Raw genomic sequence first — 21244 nt, 5'->3', positions numbered from 1 at the left:
TGTGTACCAACGTGTCCCCCCATGTCTACTGTGTGTACCAACGTGTCCCCACATGTTTACTGTGTGTACACAGGTGTCCCCCCATGTCTACTGTGTGTACCAACGTGTCCCCTCATGTCTACTGTGTGTATACATGTGTCCCCACATGTTTACTGTGTGTACACAGGTGTCCCCCCATGTCTACTGTGTGTACCAACGTGTCCCCACATGTCTACTGTGTGTATACATGTGTCCCCACATGTCTACTGTGTGTACACAGGTGTCCCACAAGTCTACTGTGTGTACAACGTGTCCCCACATGTCTACTGTGTTTATACATGTGTCCCCACATGTCTACTGTGTTTATACAGGTGTCCCCACATGTCTACTGTGTTTATACAGGTGTCCCCACATGTCTACTGTGTTTATACAGGTGTCCCCACGTGTGTACTGTGTGTACCAACGTGTCCCCACGTCTACTGTGTTTATACAGGTGTCCCCTCATGTCTACTGTGTTTACACAGGTGTCCCCACAAGGTCTACTGTGTGTACCAATGTGTCCCCACATGTCTACTGTGTGTACCAACGTGTCCCCACATGTCTACTGTGTGTACCAACGTGTCCCCACGTGTGTACTGTGTGTACCACGTGTCCCCACATGTTTACTGTGTGTACCAACGTGTCCCCACGTGTGTACTGTGTGTCCCACGTGTGTACTGTGTGTACACAGGTGTCCCCATGTGTCTACTGTGTGTACCAATGTGTCCCCACGTGTGTACTGTGTGTACACAGGTGTGTACTGTGTGTCCCCACGTGTGTACTGTGTGTCCCCACGTGTGTACTGTGTGTCCCCACGTGTGTACTGTGTGTACACAGGTGTGCACTGTGGGTGTCCGTGGTGTGCCGTGTCTTGGTGCTCAGTAATCCGGGTAAGGACTCCACAGAGAGGTGAATCAGTTCATCTGACTCAACGTTTACTGAGAGAATCGTTTCACCATCATCTAAGTGACCTCTTCAGTCTCACCTGACTGCAGGTGTCCCCACCCTTATAAACAACCACAACAACAACTTAGTTTTGTACAGCGCTTTTCAAGAAACCCAGGGACGCTTTACACGAGATAGCAAAACAAGATGGAGGAAAGATAAAAGTCTGCAGACCACCAGGCCTCAGTAAAACCCTAGGTTTCAGTGGTCTCTTAAAATTGTCCAGACAAGCAGCGTTGCAGATCTCTGCTGGAACAGGGTTCCATAGGGTGGGTGGGGTCTGCCACACTACAGCCTCCATCCCCAGAAGTCTGCCGGCTGGTGTGGGGGATGGAAGCAGGCCGTGTCTGCAGACCGCAGATTCCGGGACAGAATATAGGGGTTGAGGAGGTCCGATAGGTACTGGGGGGGGGGTATGGGCACGGAGGGATAATAGGTGAGGAGGAGGATTTTCTGACCGGGAGCCAGTGAAGGTGGACAAGGGTGGGAGTGGTGTGTTGCCAGGGCTTGGTGTGGGTGAGCACCCTGGCAACTGAATCCTGCGCATACTGAAGCCTGTCTAGGGCTTTGCTAGGTACCCCAGACAGGACTCCATTGCAATATTCCAGACGGGAGGGGATGAGGGCGTGGATGAGGGTCTCTGCCCCAGGGGTCTGAGAGTAATGGCCGGAGCTGGAGATGTTTTTGAGGTGAAAGAAAGCAGATTTGGTGACAGATTTGATGTGTGACTGAATGAGAGGGTGGCGCCCATAATGACACCGAGCTTGTGGACTTCTGGGGACGGGCAGATGGAGCAGCCATCCACGTGGAGGAGAAGATCTCAGCGGCATAAGGACCGAAGCCAACGATCGTTTTCATACGCACATTGTCATGAGCATGAGTGAGACTGACGAGGTCACTTAGATGGTGGTGAAACGTTTCTCTCAATAAACGTTGTGTCCAGATGAACTGGTTCAACCTTCTGTGGTGACCTTACCTGGATTACTGAGCACGCATAAGAGGTCTAGTTGATAAGTCTGTGGAACAGTTGAAATAGTTCCCGTGGTAATATCTATGTACAGCTGTGTGAGTGAGTTAGTCTTCCTCACCTAGAGCGATGCTGAGGTCCAAGGTGGTCTGAGCAAACTCCACAGCCTGTCCATAGAGCTTCAGACGGAGCAGCAGCTCTGCCAGCTTGTTGCACAGTCTCAGTCTGGTCTTCGTGTCGCCAGTCTTCACTGCGATGGGCAGCGCCCGGTCCTGCACCGCACAATACCCAGGGGTTAGACATGCCCCTGTACCCATACTGCAGGCGCCCGGTCCTGCTGCACCGCACAACACCCAGGAGTTAGACCTACCCCCATACCCATACTGCAGCGCCCGGTCCTGCTGCACCACACAACACCCAGGAGTTAGACCTACCCCCATACCCATACTGCAGCGCCGGTCCTGCTGCACCGCACAACACCCAGGAGTTAGGACCTACCCCCATACCCATACTGCAGCGCCCGGTCCTGCTGCACCACACAACATCCAGGAGTTAGACCTACCCCCATACCCATACTGCAGCGCCCGGTCCTGCTGCACCACACAACACCCAGCAGTTAGACATGCCCCCATACCCGTACCTCCGGTACCCGGTCCTGCACGGCACAACACCCAACAGTTAGACCTACCCCCATACCCATACTGCAGCGCCCGGTCCTGCTGCACCACACAACACCCAGCAGTTAGACCTGCCCCATACCCATACTGCAGCGCCCGGTCCTGCTGCACCACACAACACCCAGCAGTTAGACCTGCCCCCATACCCATACTGCAGCGCCCGGTCCTGCTGCACCGCACAACACCCAGCAGTTAGACATACCCCCATACCCGTACTCCGGTACCCGGTCCTGCACGGCACAACACCCAACAGTTAGACCTACCCCCATACCCATACTGCAGCGCCCGGTCCTGCTGCACCACACAACACCCAGCAGTTAGACCTGCCCCCATACCCATACTGCAGCGCCTGGTCCTGCTGCACCTCACAACACCCATACCGCTGGCACATATCAGACTGATACCAATTATTCTGCCCAGTGACTCCAAACCACTGTTACGTGTACTGAGTGCCTGACTGGAGGACCGTGACTGGGACCGTGACTGGGGTTGATGTTCCCACTTGGGACATGGGGGGGGGGTCGTTACGTTGTTGTCAGTTACTCCGTTCTGGCCGGTGTGAATGAAAGAGCACTCCCGGGGTCGTGCGGTGTATGGGGCACGGGAGTTGCGATGAAGAAGCGATCTCTCGACCCCCCCCCCACCCCCACTGTGAATATACTACATGAGTATGAATTACAACCCTCCCTTGGATGAGCAGGGTTACAGAAGCAGAACTCGTGGTCTGGGTGAATGACACGCAGACACCGACTGACCTGTTGGCTTGCGTCCATGTCCAGCAGACAGACAGAGACACCACCAGACACAGCTGAGAAGCGCCACCTAAAGCCGTCTCTTACCCCGTAGAAGCAGACAGCCTTGTCTCTGTCCTGGCCGCTGTTGAAGAAGACGTCTCCCGCCATCTCCAGCAGCTTCAGTATGAAGCTGGTGTCTCCTGTACCGAGACCCACGTCCTGAGCCACCTAGCCGGCGACGCCACCCAGGAGGAAACAACATGCACACGGTTTCAGTCTGCTTTGTCCCAAATAAGATGTATATAAGACAAGACAGGTAAGATGAGATACGATGGTATTCTTTTTCTTAATGTGAAATGCAAATCTTGTTTGAATGTATTCACAATCAAGTTCTCGTCTTTTCTCTCCAAAATGAGATGTATTGTTTGTTTACCAGTCGTAGTTTCCCAACAGCAGCTGCTCCTATAGGATAGTCTCCTGTCTTTTCAGCCATAACCTCCTCTAAGAATTGCACAGGTAACGCGCTGAGTTTACTGTCCAAAATGTTTCAAAATGCCGTACGTTCTTTATGCGAATAGCCACACAAAGATCTTAACATTATTTCTACTGTCCGTAATGGCATGCCATCAAGGACCGACTCAGGTTGTCCAGTCTTACAGTGTGTGCACACCTGTAAAGAGTGACCCAAGCCCAGACCGTTCTCGTGAGCTCGCTGACATCTGAAGGCTGAAAACCATCTCAAAGTGAAAACCAGTTGGTTCGTGGATTTTAATGTAACCGGTTATTTTCTTACCCGGTGCGGGATTCGATACGGGGGTGTACTGCACCACAAGGCGACATCACTAACCGCTCGACTAAAGGGTCAGACCCGTTAGCTAGGGGCTAATGTGTCTTATTAGTAGTTTACAGTCGTCACCCTCTCCCGGAAGCGCGCCCTCGCGCTTTGTTATTCCCGCGCTCCGAAGAGACTTCTGAGGCTCTGCACACTTCCGGATCCCGCCGCTGCCACCAATGTAACCGAGGGTGTGTAGATGTCGCCTATACGGTATGAAACTATAAAATAACAAATACGGAGGCTCCACTTTCACACGAGGACCACTTTATTTGGATTCTTCCCCCAACAGAACTCCACAGCACCAACGCTGCGTACAGCACTTCCGCTCTCTCTTCGGCCTTCAAAATAAGAGCTCAAGGCGTATACTCTGGCAACAGCTTATAACAGGAATTTAAAATCACTAACAGGCAAGACCAGAAAAATAGGTTACATTATCATATGTGCATTATTAACATGATATCAATATTTCATTTTTTAAATATCACTGTTATAGCCAATACCGGTATATCACAACACCCTGACGGACTATATAGAAGAGTGTCTTGGTGGCTATGTTGAAAGTCTCGCAATGTATTTTAGATTCTGTAGCTCTCTTCACCATGTGTATGTATATAAGTATACCTGAAAACCAGAGGTGGAAAGTAACAAAGTACATTCACTCAAGTACTGTACAGTTTTGAGGTACTGGTACTTAACTTGAGTATTGCCATATTGTGAGACTTTATAATTTCACACCAGTTCATTTCAGAGAGAAATATTGTACTCTCTACTCTCATACATGTATCTGATGGCTGCAGTTCTCTATGCAAATCTCATGATAAGCTCATAAAATATGATGCATTGTCAAGTTTAAACTACCCAAAATTATATGAAGTAGTTAACCTGCTACAACATAAAAACACTACTGACAGGGTAACAAAATTTTAAAAATTTGAAAGGGGCCATTTTTTTTTCAGAATGAGTACTTTTCCTTTGGATACTTGAGTACATTTTACTGAGAATATTTCATTACTTGGCAGCCCTGTAATCGCCTGGCAGCCTGTCCAGGGTGTCTCCTCGCCTGCTGCCCAATGACTACTGGGATAGGCTCCAGCATCCCGCCACCCTGATCAGGATAAGTGGTTTGGATAATAGATATTTCATTACTTTTACTTAAGTGGCATTTTGAATGCAGGACTTTTACTATTAATGGCGTATTCTTACACTGTTGTGTTGCTACTTTTACTTGAGTAAAGGTTTTAAATACTTTTACTTGAGTAAAGGTTTTAAATACTTTTTCCAGCACTGCTGAAAACCACTGTCACCTTGACAAATTTCGGAGGACAAAAAAAAAAATTCTGAGAGAGAGAAAAGATGAGTGAAGAGAACAGTTTGCAATAATCAATAATCTATACTCTTTAATCTGGTCGGCAGAACAGTGGTTGGTAAATTCATTGAGACAGAAACTGATCCACCATGCAGTACAGGTTGTGAAGCACTCAATTTAAAGGCAACTAATTGTAGGTTAAGGCAAAAAAATAGTTTTAAGTTTGGGTTTAAAGGACTCAACAGACTCTGATGGTCTGATGGCAGCAGGCAGGTTATTCCACAAGAACGGGGCCCGATAGGAAAAGGCCCTGCTGCCACCAGCTGACTTCTTTTTAACTTTGGGTACACACAGGAGCCCTGTATTTTGGAGCGAAGAGCTCGAGATGGACTGTACGGTTTAAGGAGATCAGAAAGGTAAGATGGGGCAAGCCCATTTAGGATTTTATAAGTCAGCAGAAGCACCTTGTATTCTGATCTAACATGGATAGGGAGGCAAGAATTGGTGTAATATGGTCAAATTTCCTAAATTTAGTTAGGATTCTAGCTGCGGTATTTTGAACCATCTGAAGACTTTGAGTACTAGAATGTGGCAGACCTGAAAACACAACATTACAGTAATCAAGTCTAGATGAAATAAATGCATTACTAGTCTCTGCATCAGACATGGAGAGAAAAGACCGAATTTTAGCTATGTTACGTAAATGAAAAAAGGCAGTCTTGGTGATTTCTTTAATGTGCTTATCAAAGGAAAGGCTGGGATCAAACGTAACACCAAGATTTTTGGCTGCCACACTTTGTGAAACCACAGAGTTGTCGACTGTTATCGTTACTTGATCAAATTGATGTCTGTGTCTGGCAGGGCCAATGACCAGCATCTCATTCACCAGAAAGTTTAGTGACATCCAATTTTTCACAGCAGCCAAGCAGGCCTCTAAGTTAGTCATTTGAGGATGATCATCATCAGCATAGCAATGGAAATTTAATCCATGACTGCATATACACTGCTCAAAAAAATAAAGGGAACACATAAGCAATGCAATGTAGCTCCAAGTCAATCACACTTTTGAGATATCAACCTGTCCAGTTAGGAAGCAACACTGATTTGTGAATCAATTTCACCTGTTGGCAAATTGTCTAATTTCCACCTGGTGGAAATTAGACAATTTGCAAGACAACCCCTATAACAGGAATGGATTTGCAGGTGGTGGCCACAGACCATTTGCCTGTCCTCATCTTTTCTGGCCGATCTTTGGTTAGTTTTTCATTTTGCTAGTGCCCTCACCACTAGAGGTGGCATGAGGCGGTATCTGCAACCTACAGAAGTTGCTCAGGTAGTGCAGCTCATCCAGGATGGCACATCAATGCGTGCTGTGGCAAGAAGATTTGATGTGTCTCCCAGCACAGTGTCCAGAGCATGGAGGAGGTACCAGGAGACAGGCCAGTACACCAGGAGACGTGGAGGGGGCCGCAGGAGGACAACAACCCCACAGCAGGACCGCTATCTGGTCCTTTGTGCAAGGAGGAACAGGAGGAGCACTGCCGGAGCCCTACAAAACGACCTTCAACAGGCCACTAATGTGCAGGTTTCTGCTCAAACAGTGAGAAACAGAATGCATGAGGATGGTATGAGGGCCCGACGTCCACAATTGGGGCCTGTGCTCACAGCCCAACACCGTGCAGCCCGATTGACCTTTGCCAGAGAACATCTTGGTTGGCAGATTCGCCATTGGCGCCCTGTGCTCTTCCCAGATGAGAGCAGGTTCACACTGAACACATGTGACAGACGCGAGAGAGTCTGGAGACGCTGTGGAGAACGTTCTGCTGCCTGCAACATCCTCCAGCATGACCGGTTTGGCGTTGGGTCAGTGATGGTCTGGGGAGGCATATCCTTGGAGGGCCGCACAGACCTCTACGTGCTAGCCAGAGGTACCATGACTGCCATTAGGTACCGGGATGAGATCCTCAGACCCATTGTCAGACCATATGCTGGTGCAGTGGGCCCTGGGTTCCTGCTCATGCATGACAATGCTCGTCCTCATGTGGCCAGAGTGTGTCAGCAGTTCCTGTATGTCGAGGGCATTGATGCTATGGACTAGCCTGCACGTTCCCCAGACCTGAATCCAATCGAGCACCTCTGGGACATCATGTCTCGTACCATCCGCCAACGCGATGTCGCACCACAGACTGTCCAGGAGTTGACCGATGCCCTGATCCAGGTCTGGGAGGAGATCCCTCAGGAGACCATCCGTCGTCTCATCAGGAGCATGCCCAGACGTTGTAGGGAGTGCATACAGGCACGTGGAGGCCACACACACTACTGAGCCTCATTTTGAATCGTCTTGAAGAATTTCCACAGAAGTTGGATCAGCCTATGTTCTCATTTTCCACTTTGATTTTGAGTATGATTCTGAATCCAGGCCTTAATGGGCTAATGATTTTGATTTCCATTGATCATTCTTAGGTTATTTTGCTCTAAACACATTCCTCTGTCTAATAAATAAAGATTTTCAGCTGAAATATTTCATTCATCGAGGTCTATATTGTGTTTTTAGGTGTTCCCTTTATTTTTTGAGCAGTATAATTTGGCCAACAGGTGAAATATAAAGAGGTAAAAGTAGAGGGCCACGAACCGATCCCTGAGGTACAACATATTTAACGTCAGAGAATTTCAGTGTAATGTTATTATAGCAGACACACAGTGTTCTTCCAGATAAATAGGACTTAACTCAAGAGAGAGCTAAACCAGAGACACCAAAATTGCAATTTATTCTGTCTAATATTATTCAGTGATCAACAGTGTAAAAGGCTGCACTGAGGTCCAGTTGTAGAAACACAGAGGTGGAATCGGTCCATAGCAAATAGAAGATTGTTTACCACTCTGGTCAGAGCAATTTCAGCGGTGTGACAGGCCCTGAAAGCTGATTGAGAAGGTTCATATAGATAGTTTTCTTCGATATGAGTGGAAAGTTGTTGACACAGAACTCTCTCTGGTGCTTTGGAAAGAATGGAAGATTAGAGACTGGTCGATAGTAAAGTATGAGTAAAGCAGCTCTAATTCCACTGCAGTCTACTTTAACAACTAAGTCCTTTAAATCCTGTAAGTCACACCTGAATGTATAGATCCACCAGTTCTTTCTGGCCCAGCATCTGGTAGATCATCCCTGCCTGCAGCCAGCTGTATGCCTCCTTCTCCCTGCAGCCCAGGTCAATGAAAATAGCCAGACTCCCCTTGGTGTAGTCCAGGGCCGCCCGATATGCCCTGATGACAAGAAGAGACGACGTCACTCTAATCTGGCTTCTTTTACTTGTGCTATTCAAATAATTAATTCACTTGAAAGGATACAAAATATTCATAAGCGTGGTGTCAAGTGAAAGCAGAAGGAGTATTTTTGAAGTTATTTTTTCATGTTGACAATGACAAAGAAAATGTTTGCATCAAAGTTTGGATGTATTTCCCAGGACTAGTTGAGTCCCATCTATATGCAGCAGTTTATCACCTGTACGATATTAAAGCGCATGCCTACATGCCTTTCTTCTATCGCACAGCAAATACCTCAAGACTACCTACTTCTATGTCACCAAGATGGCGCCGGCGATGGCAGCCTCGGTACAGCGCTCTCTGGTACTTTCTGTTTTTGTTTATTCTCTGTGTCCAGTTATTCAAATCCGCTTACTGTCATTAGAGCACAACTGCTTAACATATAAGCTGTTAACTCCGCACAGTTTTTCACCAGTTTTCACAAACCCGGACAGTTTTGTAGAGACCTTGGTTGGAGGAACAGTGGCTCTCTGTGAGACATGGAGGAGACAGACGGGGGAATCAGACTGGCGAGGCTCCGACAGCGGGGCCTTCGATGTGTACTCCCAGCAACTCACCTGGTGTGTCTGGGCCCTAAACTGACTTCAGGTACCCCCACCCTTATAAACAATACAGTGGCATAACGACTGAAACCAATGACCAGTTGCATATGCAAATATACCTGCAGTCACAGATGAACTCATCCAACTTTCTGTGATTTTCTTGTCTGGATTAATGAGCATGCACCAAGACAGACAGACAGACAGACAGACAGACAAGCATGTGAACAAAGAAACACACACACACACACACACACACACACACACACACACACACACACACACACACACACACCTCTCAGTGTGGAGACTGAGATAGAGCTGGCTGATGGTCTCCATCATGGCTCCCTCCTGAGCTCTATCTCCTCTGCTCCTCAGCAGGCGGAGCTGGTGTTCAGTGTAGAGGATACACAGAGCCTGGTCCGGCTTCACCACCCTGTACAGCTGGCAGAGACTCTGTGTCGCTCTCAGCTGGCCTGGCAACAGAAGAAATGTCATTTCAAGGATGGATTTGTTTTTCTACAACTACTACAACTACTCCCGGGAGCTCCCGTTAGGGGGCGCCACAGCGGATCATCCATTTCCATCTCTTCCTGTCCTCTGCATCTTCCTCTGTCACACCAGCCACCTGCATGTTCTCCCTCACCACATCCATAAACCTCCTCTTTGGCCTTCCTCTTCTCCTCTTCCCTGGCAGCTCCATATTCAGCATCCTTCTCCCAGTATACCCAGCATCTCTCCTCCACACATGTCCAAACCATCTCAATCTTGCCTCTCTTGCTTTGTCTCCAAACCGTCCAACCTGAGCTGTCCCTCTAGTATACTCGTTCCTAATCCTGTCCTTCTTCATCACTCCCAGTGAAAATCTTATCATCTTCATCTCTGCCACCTCCAGCTCCACCTCCTGTCTTTTCATCAGTACCACTGTCTCCAAACCATATAACATAGCTGGTCTCACCACCATCTTGTAAACCTTCCCTTTAACTCTTGCTGGTACCCTTCTGTCACACATCACTCCTGACACTCTTCTCCACCCACTCCACCCTGCCTGCACTCTCTTCTTCACCTCTCTCCTGCACTCCCCGTTACTTTAGACAGTTGACCCCAAGTATTTAAACTCATCCACCTTCATCACCTCCACTCCTTGCATCCTCACCATTCCACTGTCCTCCCTCTCATTCACGCATAGGTATTCCATCTTGCTCCTACTGACTTTCATTCCTCTTCTCTCCAGTGCATACCTCCACCTCTCCAGGCTCTCCTCCACCTGCTCCCTACTCTCACTACAGATCACAATGTCATCCCTGAACATCATCGTCCATGGAGACTCCTGCCTGATCTCGTCCGTCAACCTGTCCATCACCATTGCAAACAAGAAAGGACTGAGAGCCGATCCTTGATGTAGTCCCACCTCCACCTTGAACCCATCTGTCATTCCAACCTCACACCTCACCACTGTCACACCTCCCTCATACATATCCTGCACCACTCCTACATACTTCTCTGCTACTCCTGACTTCCTCATACAATACCACACCTCCTCTCTCGGCACCCTGTCATATGCTTTCTCTAAATCTACAAAGACACAATGTACCTCCTTCTGGCCTCCTCTATACTTCTCCATCAACATTCTCAAAGCAAACATCACATAACATGCTGTAGTTGCTCTGTAGCTCCGTCCTGGGTACGACGTTAAACTGCAACCATCGGGTCGGCAACTAAACCGGCACCCCCACTTCAACCCTTGGGTTGTTGTGAGGAGGGTGTGTGGACACCCAGCAGGACTAAAAACAAAACCTGTCAAAGGGTGGATGAGTTCTTTTGTGAACCAACAGCCACCCATACCTGGAGAGGCAATAGGGACCACCAGGTACTCCCCCTACTGACACACAATGATGACTCAACCAAACTCAATCAGCATAAACGGTGGAAGAGACTTGTTGAGGCATCAGCTGTTCTCCTACAACCTCCATACGTTATGGAACTGATGATGATGATGATGATGATGAGTTGCTGCAGTTCTGCACATCACCCTTATTCTTGAAGATCGGTACCAGTATGCTTCTTCTCCACTCCTCAGGCATCCTCTCACTTTCCAGGATTGTGTTAAACAATCTAGTTAAAAACTCCACTGCCATCTCTCCTAAACACCTCCATGCCTCCACAGGTATGTCATCAGGACCAACTGCCTTTCCACTCTTCATCCTCTTCATAGCTGCCCTCACTTCCTCCTTGTTAATCCACTGCACTTCCTGATTCACCATCCCCACATCATCCAAACCTTCTCTCTCTCTCTCATTTTTTACAATGTGGGTCTTATTTTTGTAGTTTCTGCGATGGTGCATATCAATTATGATATAATTTTACCCACTTTACTTACTTCACTGTAGAGATCTTGGACACGGGACTGCCATGAGTAAAGTGATATAACGGATATGCACGATGGCAAAAACTACAAAAACCAACATTTTAAAAAATGGAATTACCCTTAAAAGAGGGTAACATACATACATATATATATATATATGCATCAACTGTTTTTTATATAAAGAAAATCAATATTTTCTTACAAAATATGCACAAATTAGGGCAGTAAGAAAAACTGGGGCTTTGTTAATATAAACTGTCTGCCGGCATTCACATTGGAAATATGCATTCACATAAGTTAGTGGCCAATGCATAGGCCAGTAACTTACAAATCTATTAAAGCTAGTCATTACCAGCCCAACATCCTGCCTAGTACAGTGGTCCAGTCCTCTTTGTGGACAGTGTGGACTCAGAATGAGACAGTGTGTTCACCTCAGACACTGTCGACGGCCTTACTTACAGTCTGAATGTTTGACTTTGATAGCGAAGAGCAGAGCCCACTCATAGCATCCCTTCCCATCCTCCAGCTGTCCCTGCTGCACATAATGCTGTCCCAGCACAAGCAGCACAGAGATCAAGTTCTCTTCATGCCCCTCTTCATCCAGCTCTGAGAAGAGCTCCACCGCCTTGAGCAGATGTCTCTCTGCTAGTCTTTTGGCCCCGGCCTTGAGACACAACAACCCTACGAGAAGAGAAGAGGAATGAAAGTCAGTAGGAGCAAGACGGAGTACCTATGTGTGAAGGAGAGGGAGGACAGTGGAATGGTGAGGATGCAAGCAGTAGAGGTGATGAAGGCGTATGAGTTTAAATACTTGGGGTCAACTGTCCAAAGTAACGGGGAGTGCAGTAGAGAGGTGAAGAAGAGGGTGCAGGCAGGGTGGAGTGGGTGGAGAAGAGTGTCAGGAGTGATGTGTGACAGAAGGGTACCAGCAAGAGTTAAAGGGAAGGTTTACAAGATGGTGGTGAGACCAGCTATGTTGTATGGTTTGGAGACAGTGGCACTGACGAAAAGACAGGAGGAGGAGCTGGAGGTGGCAGAGATGAAGATGATAAGATTTTCATTGGGAGTGATGAAGAAGGACAGGATTAGAAACGAGTATATTAGAGGGACAGCTCAGGTTGGACAGTTTGGGGACAAAGCAAGAGAGACAAGATTGAGATGGTTTGGACATGTGTGGAGGAGAGATGCTGGGTATACTGGGAGAAGGATGCTGAATATGGAGCTGCCAGGGAAGAGGAGAAGAGGAAGGCCAAAGAGGAGGTTTATGGATGTGGTGAGGGAGGACATGCAGGTGGCTGGTGTGACAGAGGAAGATGCAGAGGACAGGAAGAGATGGAAATGGATGATCCGCTGTGGCGCCCCCTAACGGGAGCCGCCGGAAGTGGTAGTAGTAGTAGGTGGTGAGTAAACAAGTAGAGCAAGAGGAAGAAGAAGGAAAGATTTATCATTGCTATAATTACATTCAAAATCCCAGTGAAGATATGCACGGCATTTTGCCAAACAGAATCCAAACATGTCTCAGTAACAAAGCAAAGCAGAACAGGGCCTCTGTCTTTATCCATCTCTGTTTTGGCAGATACTGGGACATGAGCCACTGGAGGGTATTTGTGCAATGAAGACAATATATTAGGCATATTAATGAGAGGCTGCCTAAGATAGAGTGCCTTAGAAAAGACAGATAACGTTATCTCTTGACTGGGCCATGTGTAAACATGAGTTTGTTTGGTTAATGCCGGTGGTTTAACAAAGACAACCAGAAAATCATCTCCGCTATCCTCTCTTCCATGAGCGAACTGGGAGTCGTCACGTGAAACTGGGGTCTCTGTGTTGGAGGAATAATGTACTCATAAGTAAAGCACATACATTACCTAAATTAGCCTGAGCTACGGCCCAATTAGATGGTTCTTCAAGCTCTTCACAGATGTCAATAGCCGCCTGGTAGCTCTCGGCCGCCCTCCGGATGTCACCCATGCATCCAAGGGCCACACCACGCATGTTGAGCACCACACCTTACCAACAAACCAGACACGTTCAAAGAAGTGAGCACAAAGTGGGCCTTCTGCTCACTATTTCAATTAGGAAAACAGCTAGGAAGGCTCGAGTAGGAACCAAATCAGCAAGCCTTGTTAGAATTTGATCCTGTGAAAGAAGGGGGGCTGATTGCTTCAGGGATTTAACCGTCAGACTAAGCATGTCTACGTTACCATCGAATATAAGCTACTTAATGTGTTACTTCACAGGCGTTTTTAGCAGAAAGGGTGAAAAAGCATTGCTCCTATTAAGCTGAACTTACATCGTCAAAACATGTGTAATTTTTTTCATTCACACTATAATGTTCTAATCAGTTCTTCATTAGTAAAAAGTAACACCAAAGCATGAAAAGTAAAGGTACAACATTATATAGTTTTTATTTTACTTTTTATGCCACTGAAAAATAGCTTCCCTGTAACCCAAGACGGTATTTTTTTAACCTTAGAAAATAACAAACCTTCCTGTGGGGAGGAGCAGTGTTCAGGCATCGAGGCTAGAACAGACTCCAGGACCTCCAGAGCTTTGTCTGGCTGGTTGTTACCGATGTAAAGCCATCCGAGCCAGATGAGGGCACTGTTTATTTCTGAGACAGAGAGGCTTGGGAAAGGTGGCCAGTGCGTTAAGAGAGTTTGCACAGAGCGGACAGCGTGTCCGACCATTTCATGTTTTTTAAACAGCTGTGAAAGACAGACCGCAAGTGTGTGGCTCAAGGCAGAGTACTGCTTCCTTCCATCTCCATTTTGACCATCTTCAGCACCCTCAATGAAAGAGAGCGCTTGGTGTAGTTGCGGTGCTACCTGAGTTGGGATGGAGATTTCATGCTCTCTGATCCCGTATAGTCTTGTGGAGTTCTCCAGAACCAGGGCCACCCCATGGAGGCAGTCACTCAGGCTAGCCGAGGGCTGCAGGGAAGCTCTCCTTGCCGAACTGATACTGAGGTGAGGAAGACAAAGTTCACTGTAAAGCTTTCCAAGGCTCAGGTATCCGTGGCTGGTGGCGATGTTCCATGTTCTAGAATGTTCCCCGCAAAGAACAAGGAGTCTTTCAATGTAAGGCACAGCATTTACACTCTCACCCCACCTCCAGTGGTGCTTGGCCAAGATAAAACAGGCCCGAGCCTCAGCGATCTTGTTGTGAGACAGTACAGCTTTCATTACAACGTATTTCAAAACCTCCGAGTCATTCTCCACGCTTGCCATGGACTCTTGGATGCCCATGATCAAAGCAGCAATTCGCTCAGCCATAGCATAGTACTTCTCTAGGTTCTTCTGTGTAAGATATACAAATGCCAGGTTCGTGTAGATACTCGCTAGCAGCTTCATGTCGGTGAATCCTTCTCGGGGCACACTGAGGGCTTCTTCCAAGTAAATTCTGGCCTTGCTGAAACTTGACCTCCAGGCACAAAGCTTGCCCAGGAGGTAGCAGAGACGACTTTGTGACCAATAGTGACCCTTCTTCCTTGCGGTTTCCCTGGCAGAACCCAGAAAGGCTGTTAGCTTGTTCTCATCCGCTTGGTTAGCAAAGATGGAGGAAGCGAGAAGTTCTGAGGTTGGTCCATAGATTACCCCAAACTCTGGTTTGTAGTGACTGCCGTTGAGAAAGGAGAGAAGGGTAATATAGCTCTCTGTGTTGTTATTTCCCTCCACAACTAGGGGAAGAGTGAAACAGGGGGACTTGAGTTCTGATTTCTTAGTATCCAGGTTCAAATCCTCTTGAGTTCCAATTGTGGCCACAACAGAATGGCTTGATGGTACTCTCTGCTGGCTGAGAATCCGTTCAATAATCTTCTTATGTTCAAGTGGTCGTGTAACACTGTTGTCTGGTTCACCTGCATATCATTAATAAGAAGATAAACATAAATCACAAAGTTCTCAGAAATTACTCAAAACTTTAAGAGATCACAACGATATTGTCTGCATGTTTGAACTGAATAACATCTGGGGGAAATGAGAAAACTCACGTAGTGTTATTTTCCTTTCAGAATCTTGTTGATTGGAAAGATCTGAGAATAAACATTTAAAAACAAAAGAAAATGAATGAAACACGATCAGAAATGTACAAGAAAGAAGGAACTAATGACAAAGCTTATTATAGGAAGATGAATACTAAGGCAGATATGTATCTCCTAAAGCATTACCGCAAAATTTCTAATTATTTAATACCTGTAAAAAGAATATGTTTAAACACATTGAAAAAATACACACACACACACACACACACACACACACACACACATATATATATATATATAGCGTTTTTTCCCTCTGGAAACCATTGATGGTGTTGGTAAGACTACTCAACAAATAAGGAGCAGAATATTAAAAGAGATGTAGGGGGAAAAAACCCTTTAATTCATAGTAGCACAAGCCTGTTGAGTGTGTGGCACACGAAACAGGCTTGTACTACTATGAATTAAAGTTTTTGTGTATATATATATATATATATATATATGTGTGTGTGTGTATGTGTGTATATATATATATGTGTGTGTGTGTGTGTGTATATATATATATGTGTGTGTGTGTGTGTGTGTGTGTGTGTATATATATACACACACACACACACACACACACACACACACACACACACACACACACACACACACACACACACACACACAGCTAGATAACTAGTTAGTTAGCAGCTGGATAGCTCAGTAGGGAAGAACGTCATCTTTCCATTGGGGGTTCAAACTCCGGTTGGAGACCAGTATCCAGTAAGAGTCCGTGGCTGAGACTCCTAATGCTATACAAGCCAGCCATCTCGGATATGAGTGACAGTAACATGAATAGAGTCCTACTGGCTCAGACGTCGCCCGGGTCAAGAAGGCCCACGTCAGGTGCTGGGGAACCAGGACAACGTGATGAGAAATGGACTACTGCAACAAGACATTCATGGACAAGGGCCAAGAACCTGGAATTGATGGAATGCTATGATAACAGCAGACCCCTAGAGGTGGCTATATGAAGTGAATGTGGGAACTGTGGACCAGTAGGAAACGTACACTGACTCAGAAGCAGCCAGTGGCTCAATGGTCAAACATCAACAGAAGAAAGCTACTGTCACGAGATGCAGAGGCTCCAACAGGATGGCTGCCCAGCAGGCAGGAGCTACATAAGGACAGACCCCAACCAGCTGAAACAATTCTCCCAGCCATGACAGCTGATGCTACTTAAGTTCAAATGAGAATCATGGCCAGAGAACCAACTCCCGGGCAGTTTCCATGACCCATTGACAAAGTACCATCACACAGCCTGCTTGCAGATGTGAACACAGCCTTACGCAACATCTCAACTGCCACCATAACAGAGACAAATGAGCTTGTATATGCCACTGCAACCATAATCCTGGAGATGCTTGGGTACAGGATTAAGAACACAGGTCACCAACAGTGCGCTCCATGGAAGAGAAGGCTGGAAGCCAAGCTCAAAACAGCTTGAAGAGATGTTAGCCAGTTAACAGAGGCAGATAATGGTATGATGAAAGACAGGCCCTGGTTGAACCAGCTGCTAACATCAGGTTCTCACCCTGACTGGCTAACACAGGGGAGAACAATGCTGATCATGAAGGATCATCACAAGGGTACAACACTTTCAAACTACCAGCCGATAACCTGCCTCTCCACAACATGGGAGATCCTTTCAGGTATCATAGGAGCTAAGCTGAATGGCACATGAGCAAATACATGAGTGAAACTCAGAAAGGAATTGGGAACAAGACCAGAGGGTCAAAGCATCAGCTACTGGTTGATAGAGCAGGCACCCAAGACTTTAAGACCAGACAGACCAACCTGAGCACAGCCTGGATTGACTACAAGAAAGTTTACGATTCAGTGCCCCACACCTGGTTACTGGAGTGCTTGGCACTATACAAAGCCAACAGGACACTAATAGCCTTCATCAACAACTCAGTGCGGCAGCGGAAGACGTCACTAGAGGCCAACTCAAAGACAATCACACAGGTAACCATCAAATGTGACATGTACCAAGGTGACGCACTGTCTCCACTGATGTTCTGCATAGGTCTGAACCCCCTCAGTCAGATCATCACAAAGAGTTGATTTGGATACAGGTTCAGAAGTGGAGTTACCATCAGCCACCTCCTATACATGGATGACAACAAGCTGTATGCCAGGAATGAGCAAGACATTGGCTCGCTGATCCACCTCACCAGGATCTACAGCGATGACATTGGGATGTCATTCAGACTGGACAAGTGTGGTCGAATGGCGGCAAAAAGAGGAAAGGCGGTGAGCACTGAAGGATTGAATTGCCAGATGGCAGGATAACAGACATACAGGACAGTTACAAGTACCTGGATATTCCACACACAAATGGAAACCACGAGGAGGCAGCAAGGAGGCCAGCTACAGCCAAATACCTCCCGAGAGTGAAGCAGGTCCTGAGCAGCCAGCTCAGTTAGTAACAACAAGATCCAGGCTATCATCATATATGCTCTACTAGTCATCAGATACCCAGCTGGAAGGCTAAGCTGGCCAAAGGAGGTGATAAAAGCTTAAGATATTAGGACACAGAAACTCCTCACAATGCACGGTGGGTTTCACCTGAAGTCCAGCAGCCTGAGACTGTACGATAAGCGAAAAGATGGGGGCCGAGGGTTAGTGAGTGTCAGAGCCACTATCCAGGATGAAACAAGGAACATCCATGAATACATCAGAAAGAGGGTCTCCCAGGATGAACTGCTGAGTGAGTACCTCAGGTAGCAGAAGACAGAGGGTGCAGAAGAAGAAGAAGAGGAGGAGGTATCATGGAAGATCAAGCCCCTCCATGGGATGTATCATCCACAGATAGAAGACGTAGCTGATATCACGAAACCCTACCAGTGGATAGAAAAGGGTGGACTGAAGGACAGCACAGAGGCTCTGATCATAGCGACACAAGAAAAGGGACCCAGGACCAGATCAGTTGAGGTAGGGGTCTACCACACCAGACAAGACCCAAGACACAAGCTGTGCAAAGATGCCCCTGAGACATTCCAGCACTTAGTAGCAGGGTGTAAAATGCTAGCTGGGGAAGTGTATATGGGAAGGCCTAACCAAGTGGCTGTGATAGTGTACAGGAATATCTGTACTGAATACAGACCGGAAGTCCCCAAGTCCAAATGGGAAACACCGCCAAAGGTGGTTGAGAATGGCAGACCTACACTCACCGGCCACTTTATTAGGCACACCTGTCCAACTGCTTGTTAACGCAAATTTCTAATCAGCCAATCACATGGCAGCAACTCAATGCATTTAGGCATGTAGACATGGTCAAGACGATCTGCTGCAGTTCAAACTGAGCATCAGAATGGGGAAGAAAGGTGATTTAAGTGACTTTGAACGTGGCATGGTTGTTGGTGCCAGACGGGCTGGTCTGAGTATTTCAGAAACTGCTGATCTACTGGGATTTTCACGCACAACCATCTCTAGGGTTTACAGAGAATGGTCCGAAAAAGAGAAAATATCCAGTGAGCGGCAGTTCTGTGGGCGAAAATGCCTTGTTGATGCCAGAGGTCAGAGGAGAATGGCCAGACTGGTTCGAGCTGACAGAAAGGCAACAGTAACTCAAATAACCACTCATTACAACCGAGGTATGCAGAAGAGCATCTCTGAACGCACAACACGTTGAACCTTGAGGCAGATGGGCTACAGCAGCAGAAGACCACACCGGGTGCCACTCCTGTCAGCTAAGAACAGGAAACTGAGGCTACAATTCGCACAGGCTCACCAAAATTGGACAATAGAAGATTGGAAAAACGTTGCCTGGTCCGATGAGTCTCGATTTCTGCTGCGACATTCGGATGGTAGGGTCAGAATTTGGCATCAACAACATGAAAGCATGGATCCATCCTGCCTTGTATCAACGGTTCAGGCTGGCGGTGGTGGTGTAATGGTGTGGGGGATATTTTCTTGGCACACTTTGGGCCCCTTAGTACCAATTGAGCATCGTGTCAACGCCACAGCCTACCTGAGTATTGTTGCTGACCATGTCCATTCCTTTATGACCACAGTGTTCCCATCTTCTGATGGCTACTTCCAGCAGGATAACGCGCCATGTCATAAAGCTCGAATCATCTCAGACTGGTTTCTTGAACATGAAAATGAGTTCACTGGACTCAAATGGCCTCCACAGTCACCAGATCTCAATCCAATAGAGCACCTTTGGGATGTGGTGGACCGGGAGATTCGCATCATGGATGTGCAGCCGACAAATCTGCAGCAACTGCGTGATGCTATCATGTCAATATGGACCAAACTCTCTGAGGAATGTTTCCAGTACCTTGTTGAATCTATGCCACGAAGGATTAAGGCAGTTCTGAAGGCAAAAGGGGGCCCAACCCGGTACTAGCAAGGTGTACCTAATAAAGTGGCCAGTGAGTGTAAGATCCTGTGGGACTTCAAGTTTGAGACTGACAAACAGGTGCTGGCTAACCAACCAGACATTGTGGTGGTCGACAAGAAGCCAGCAGTAATGATTGATGTAGTAATCGCGAGCGATAGCAACATCAAGAAGAAAGAGCATGAGAGGCTAGAGAAATACCAAGGGCTATGGGAAGAACTACATTGGATGTGGAAGGTGAAATCCACAGTAGTCCCACTGGTAATAGGAGCACTAGGGGTTGTGACCCCCAAAATGGGAGAGTGGCTCCAGCAGATTTCGGGCACAACATCTGAAGAGTGTGGTCCTAGGAACAGCTAAGCTATTGTGCAGAACCCTCAAACTCCCAGGCCTCCGGTAGAGGACCGGAGCTTCAGGAAGACATACACCACCCAAAAAGGGGTGAGAGGGAGATTTATATATATAGCTTTTCAATCAATAGATAAAATGTTGGTTTTACCGAGCTTGTAGATTTGACCAATATCAATTTGAGATGTGTTCTTCAGCATGGCAATTGTCTCTTCGATGATATGCTCCTCTTTCAGATTAAAGAATGTCCTTTCCTCATTTTCCAAAAAGATATCTGCTGACCTGAGAGAGTAACAATGGAAAAACATTATAATTTCATGCTAATGTAATAGCATGGCTATTAACTGCAGGGTTGTCAAAGACCTACAAATGAGGCAGGAGGCGATTCCTTACAATAAACAGTGTGCACATAAGACTTTAACATTAATATTATTGAAAATACAGAATATAATACATAACAATACATTACACTTTTTTCATTCAATCATAAGCATTCACTCAGATTTACTGGGCAATGACAGGACCTCACACACCTAGCTATATAACTGATTGCAGAGTCGAGTGTCAGGAGTGATGTGTGACAGAAGGGTACCAGCAAGAGTTAAAGGGAAGGTTTACAAGATGGTTGTGAGACCAGCTATGTTATATGGTTTGGAGACAGTGACACTGATGAAAAGACAGGAGGTGGAGCTGGAGGGGGCAGAGTTGAAGATGATAAGATTTTCATTGGGAGTGATGAAGAAGGACAGGATTAGGAACAAGTATATTAGAGGGACAGCTCAGGTTGGACGGTCTGGAGACAAAGCAAGAGAGA

The 21244-nt window shown here is 46.9% G+C and overlaps 1 protein-coding gene across 1 annotated transcript in view; it reads right to left on the bottom strand.

The window, feature by feature from the left end:
- Positions 1 to 2037: 2037 nt before the first annotated feature.
- The window catches only part of LOC130130539 (SH3 domain and tetratricopeptide repeat-containing protein 1), a 39515-nt gene continuing 20308 nt past the window's right edge, over positions 2038 to 21244 (bottom strand). Inside the window, exons 11-18 of the mRNA XM_056300244.1 lie at positions 20582 to 20712; positions 14199 to 15569; positions 13579 to 13719; positions 12170 to 12391; positions 9638 to 9818; positions 8593 to 8743; positions 3447 to 3569; positions 2038 to 2202 (exon numbers count right to left, since the gene is read on the bottom strand). Coding sequence (XP_056156219.1) covers positions 2038 to 2202; positions 3447 to 3569; positions 8593 to 8743; positions 9638 to 9818; positions 12170 to 12391; positions 13579 to 13719; positions 14199 to 15569; positions 20582 to 20712 — 2485 coding nt within the window. The remainder of the gene's footprint in view (positions 2203 to 3446; positions 3570 to 8592; positions 8744 to 9637; positions 9819 to 12169; positions 12392 to 13578; positions 13720 to 14198; positions 15570 to 20581; positions 20713 to 21244) is intronic.

Source organism: Lampris incognitus, chromosome 20 (assembly GCF_029633865.1).
Source record: "Lampris incognitus isolate fLamInc1 chromosome 20, fLamInc1.hap2, whole genome shotgun sequence".
Taxonomy (NCBI): domain Eukaryota; kingdom Metazoa; phylum Chordata; class Actinopteri; order Lampriformes; family Lampridae; genus Lampris; species Lampris incognitus.
Note: the sequence above shows the minus strand (reverse complement) of the source record. Positions and strands in the feature narration are given on the sequence as shown.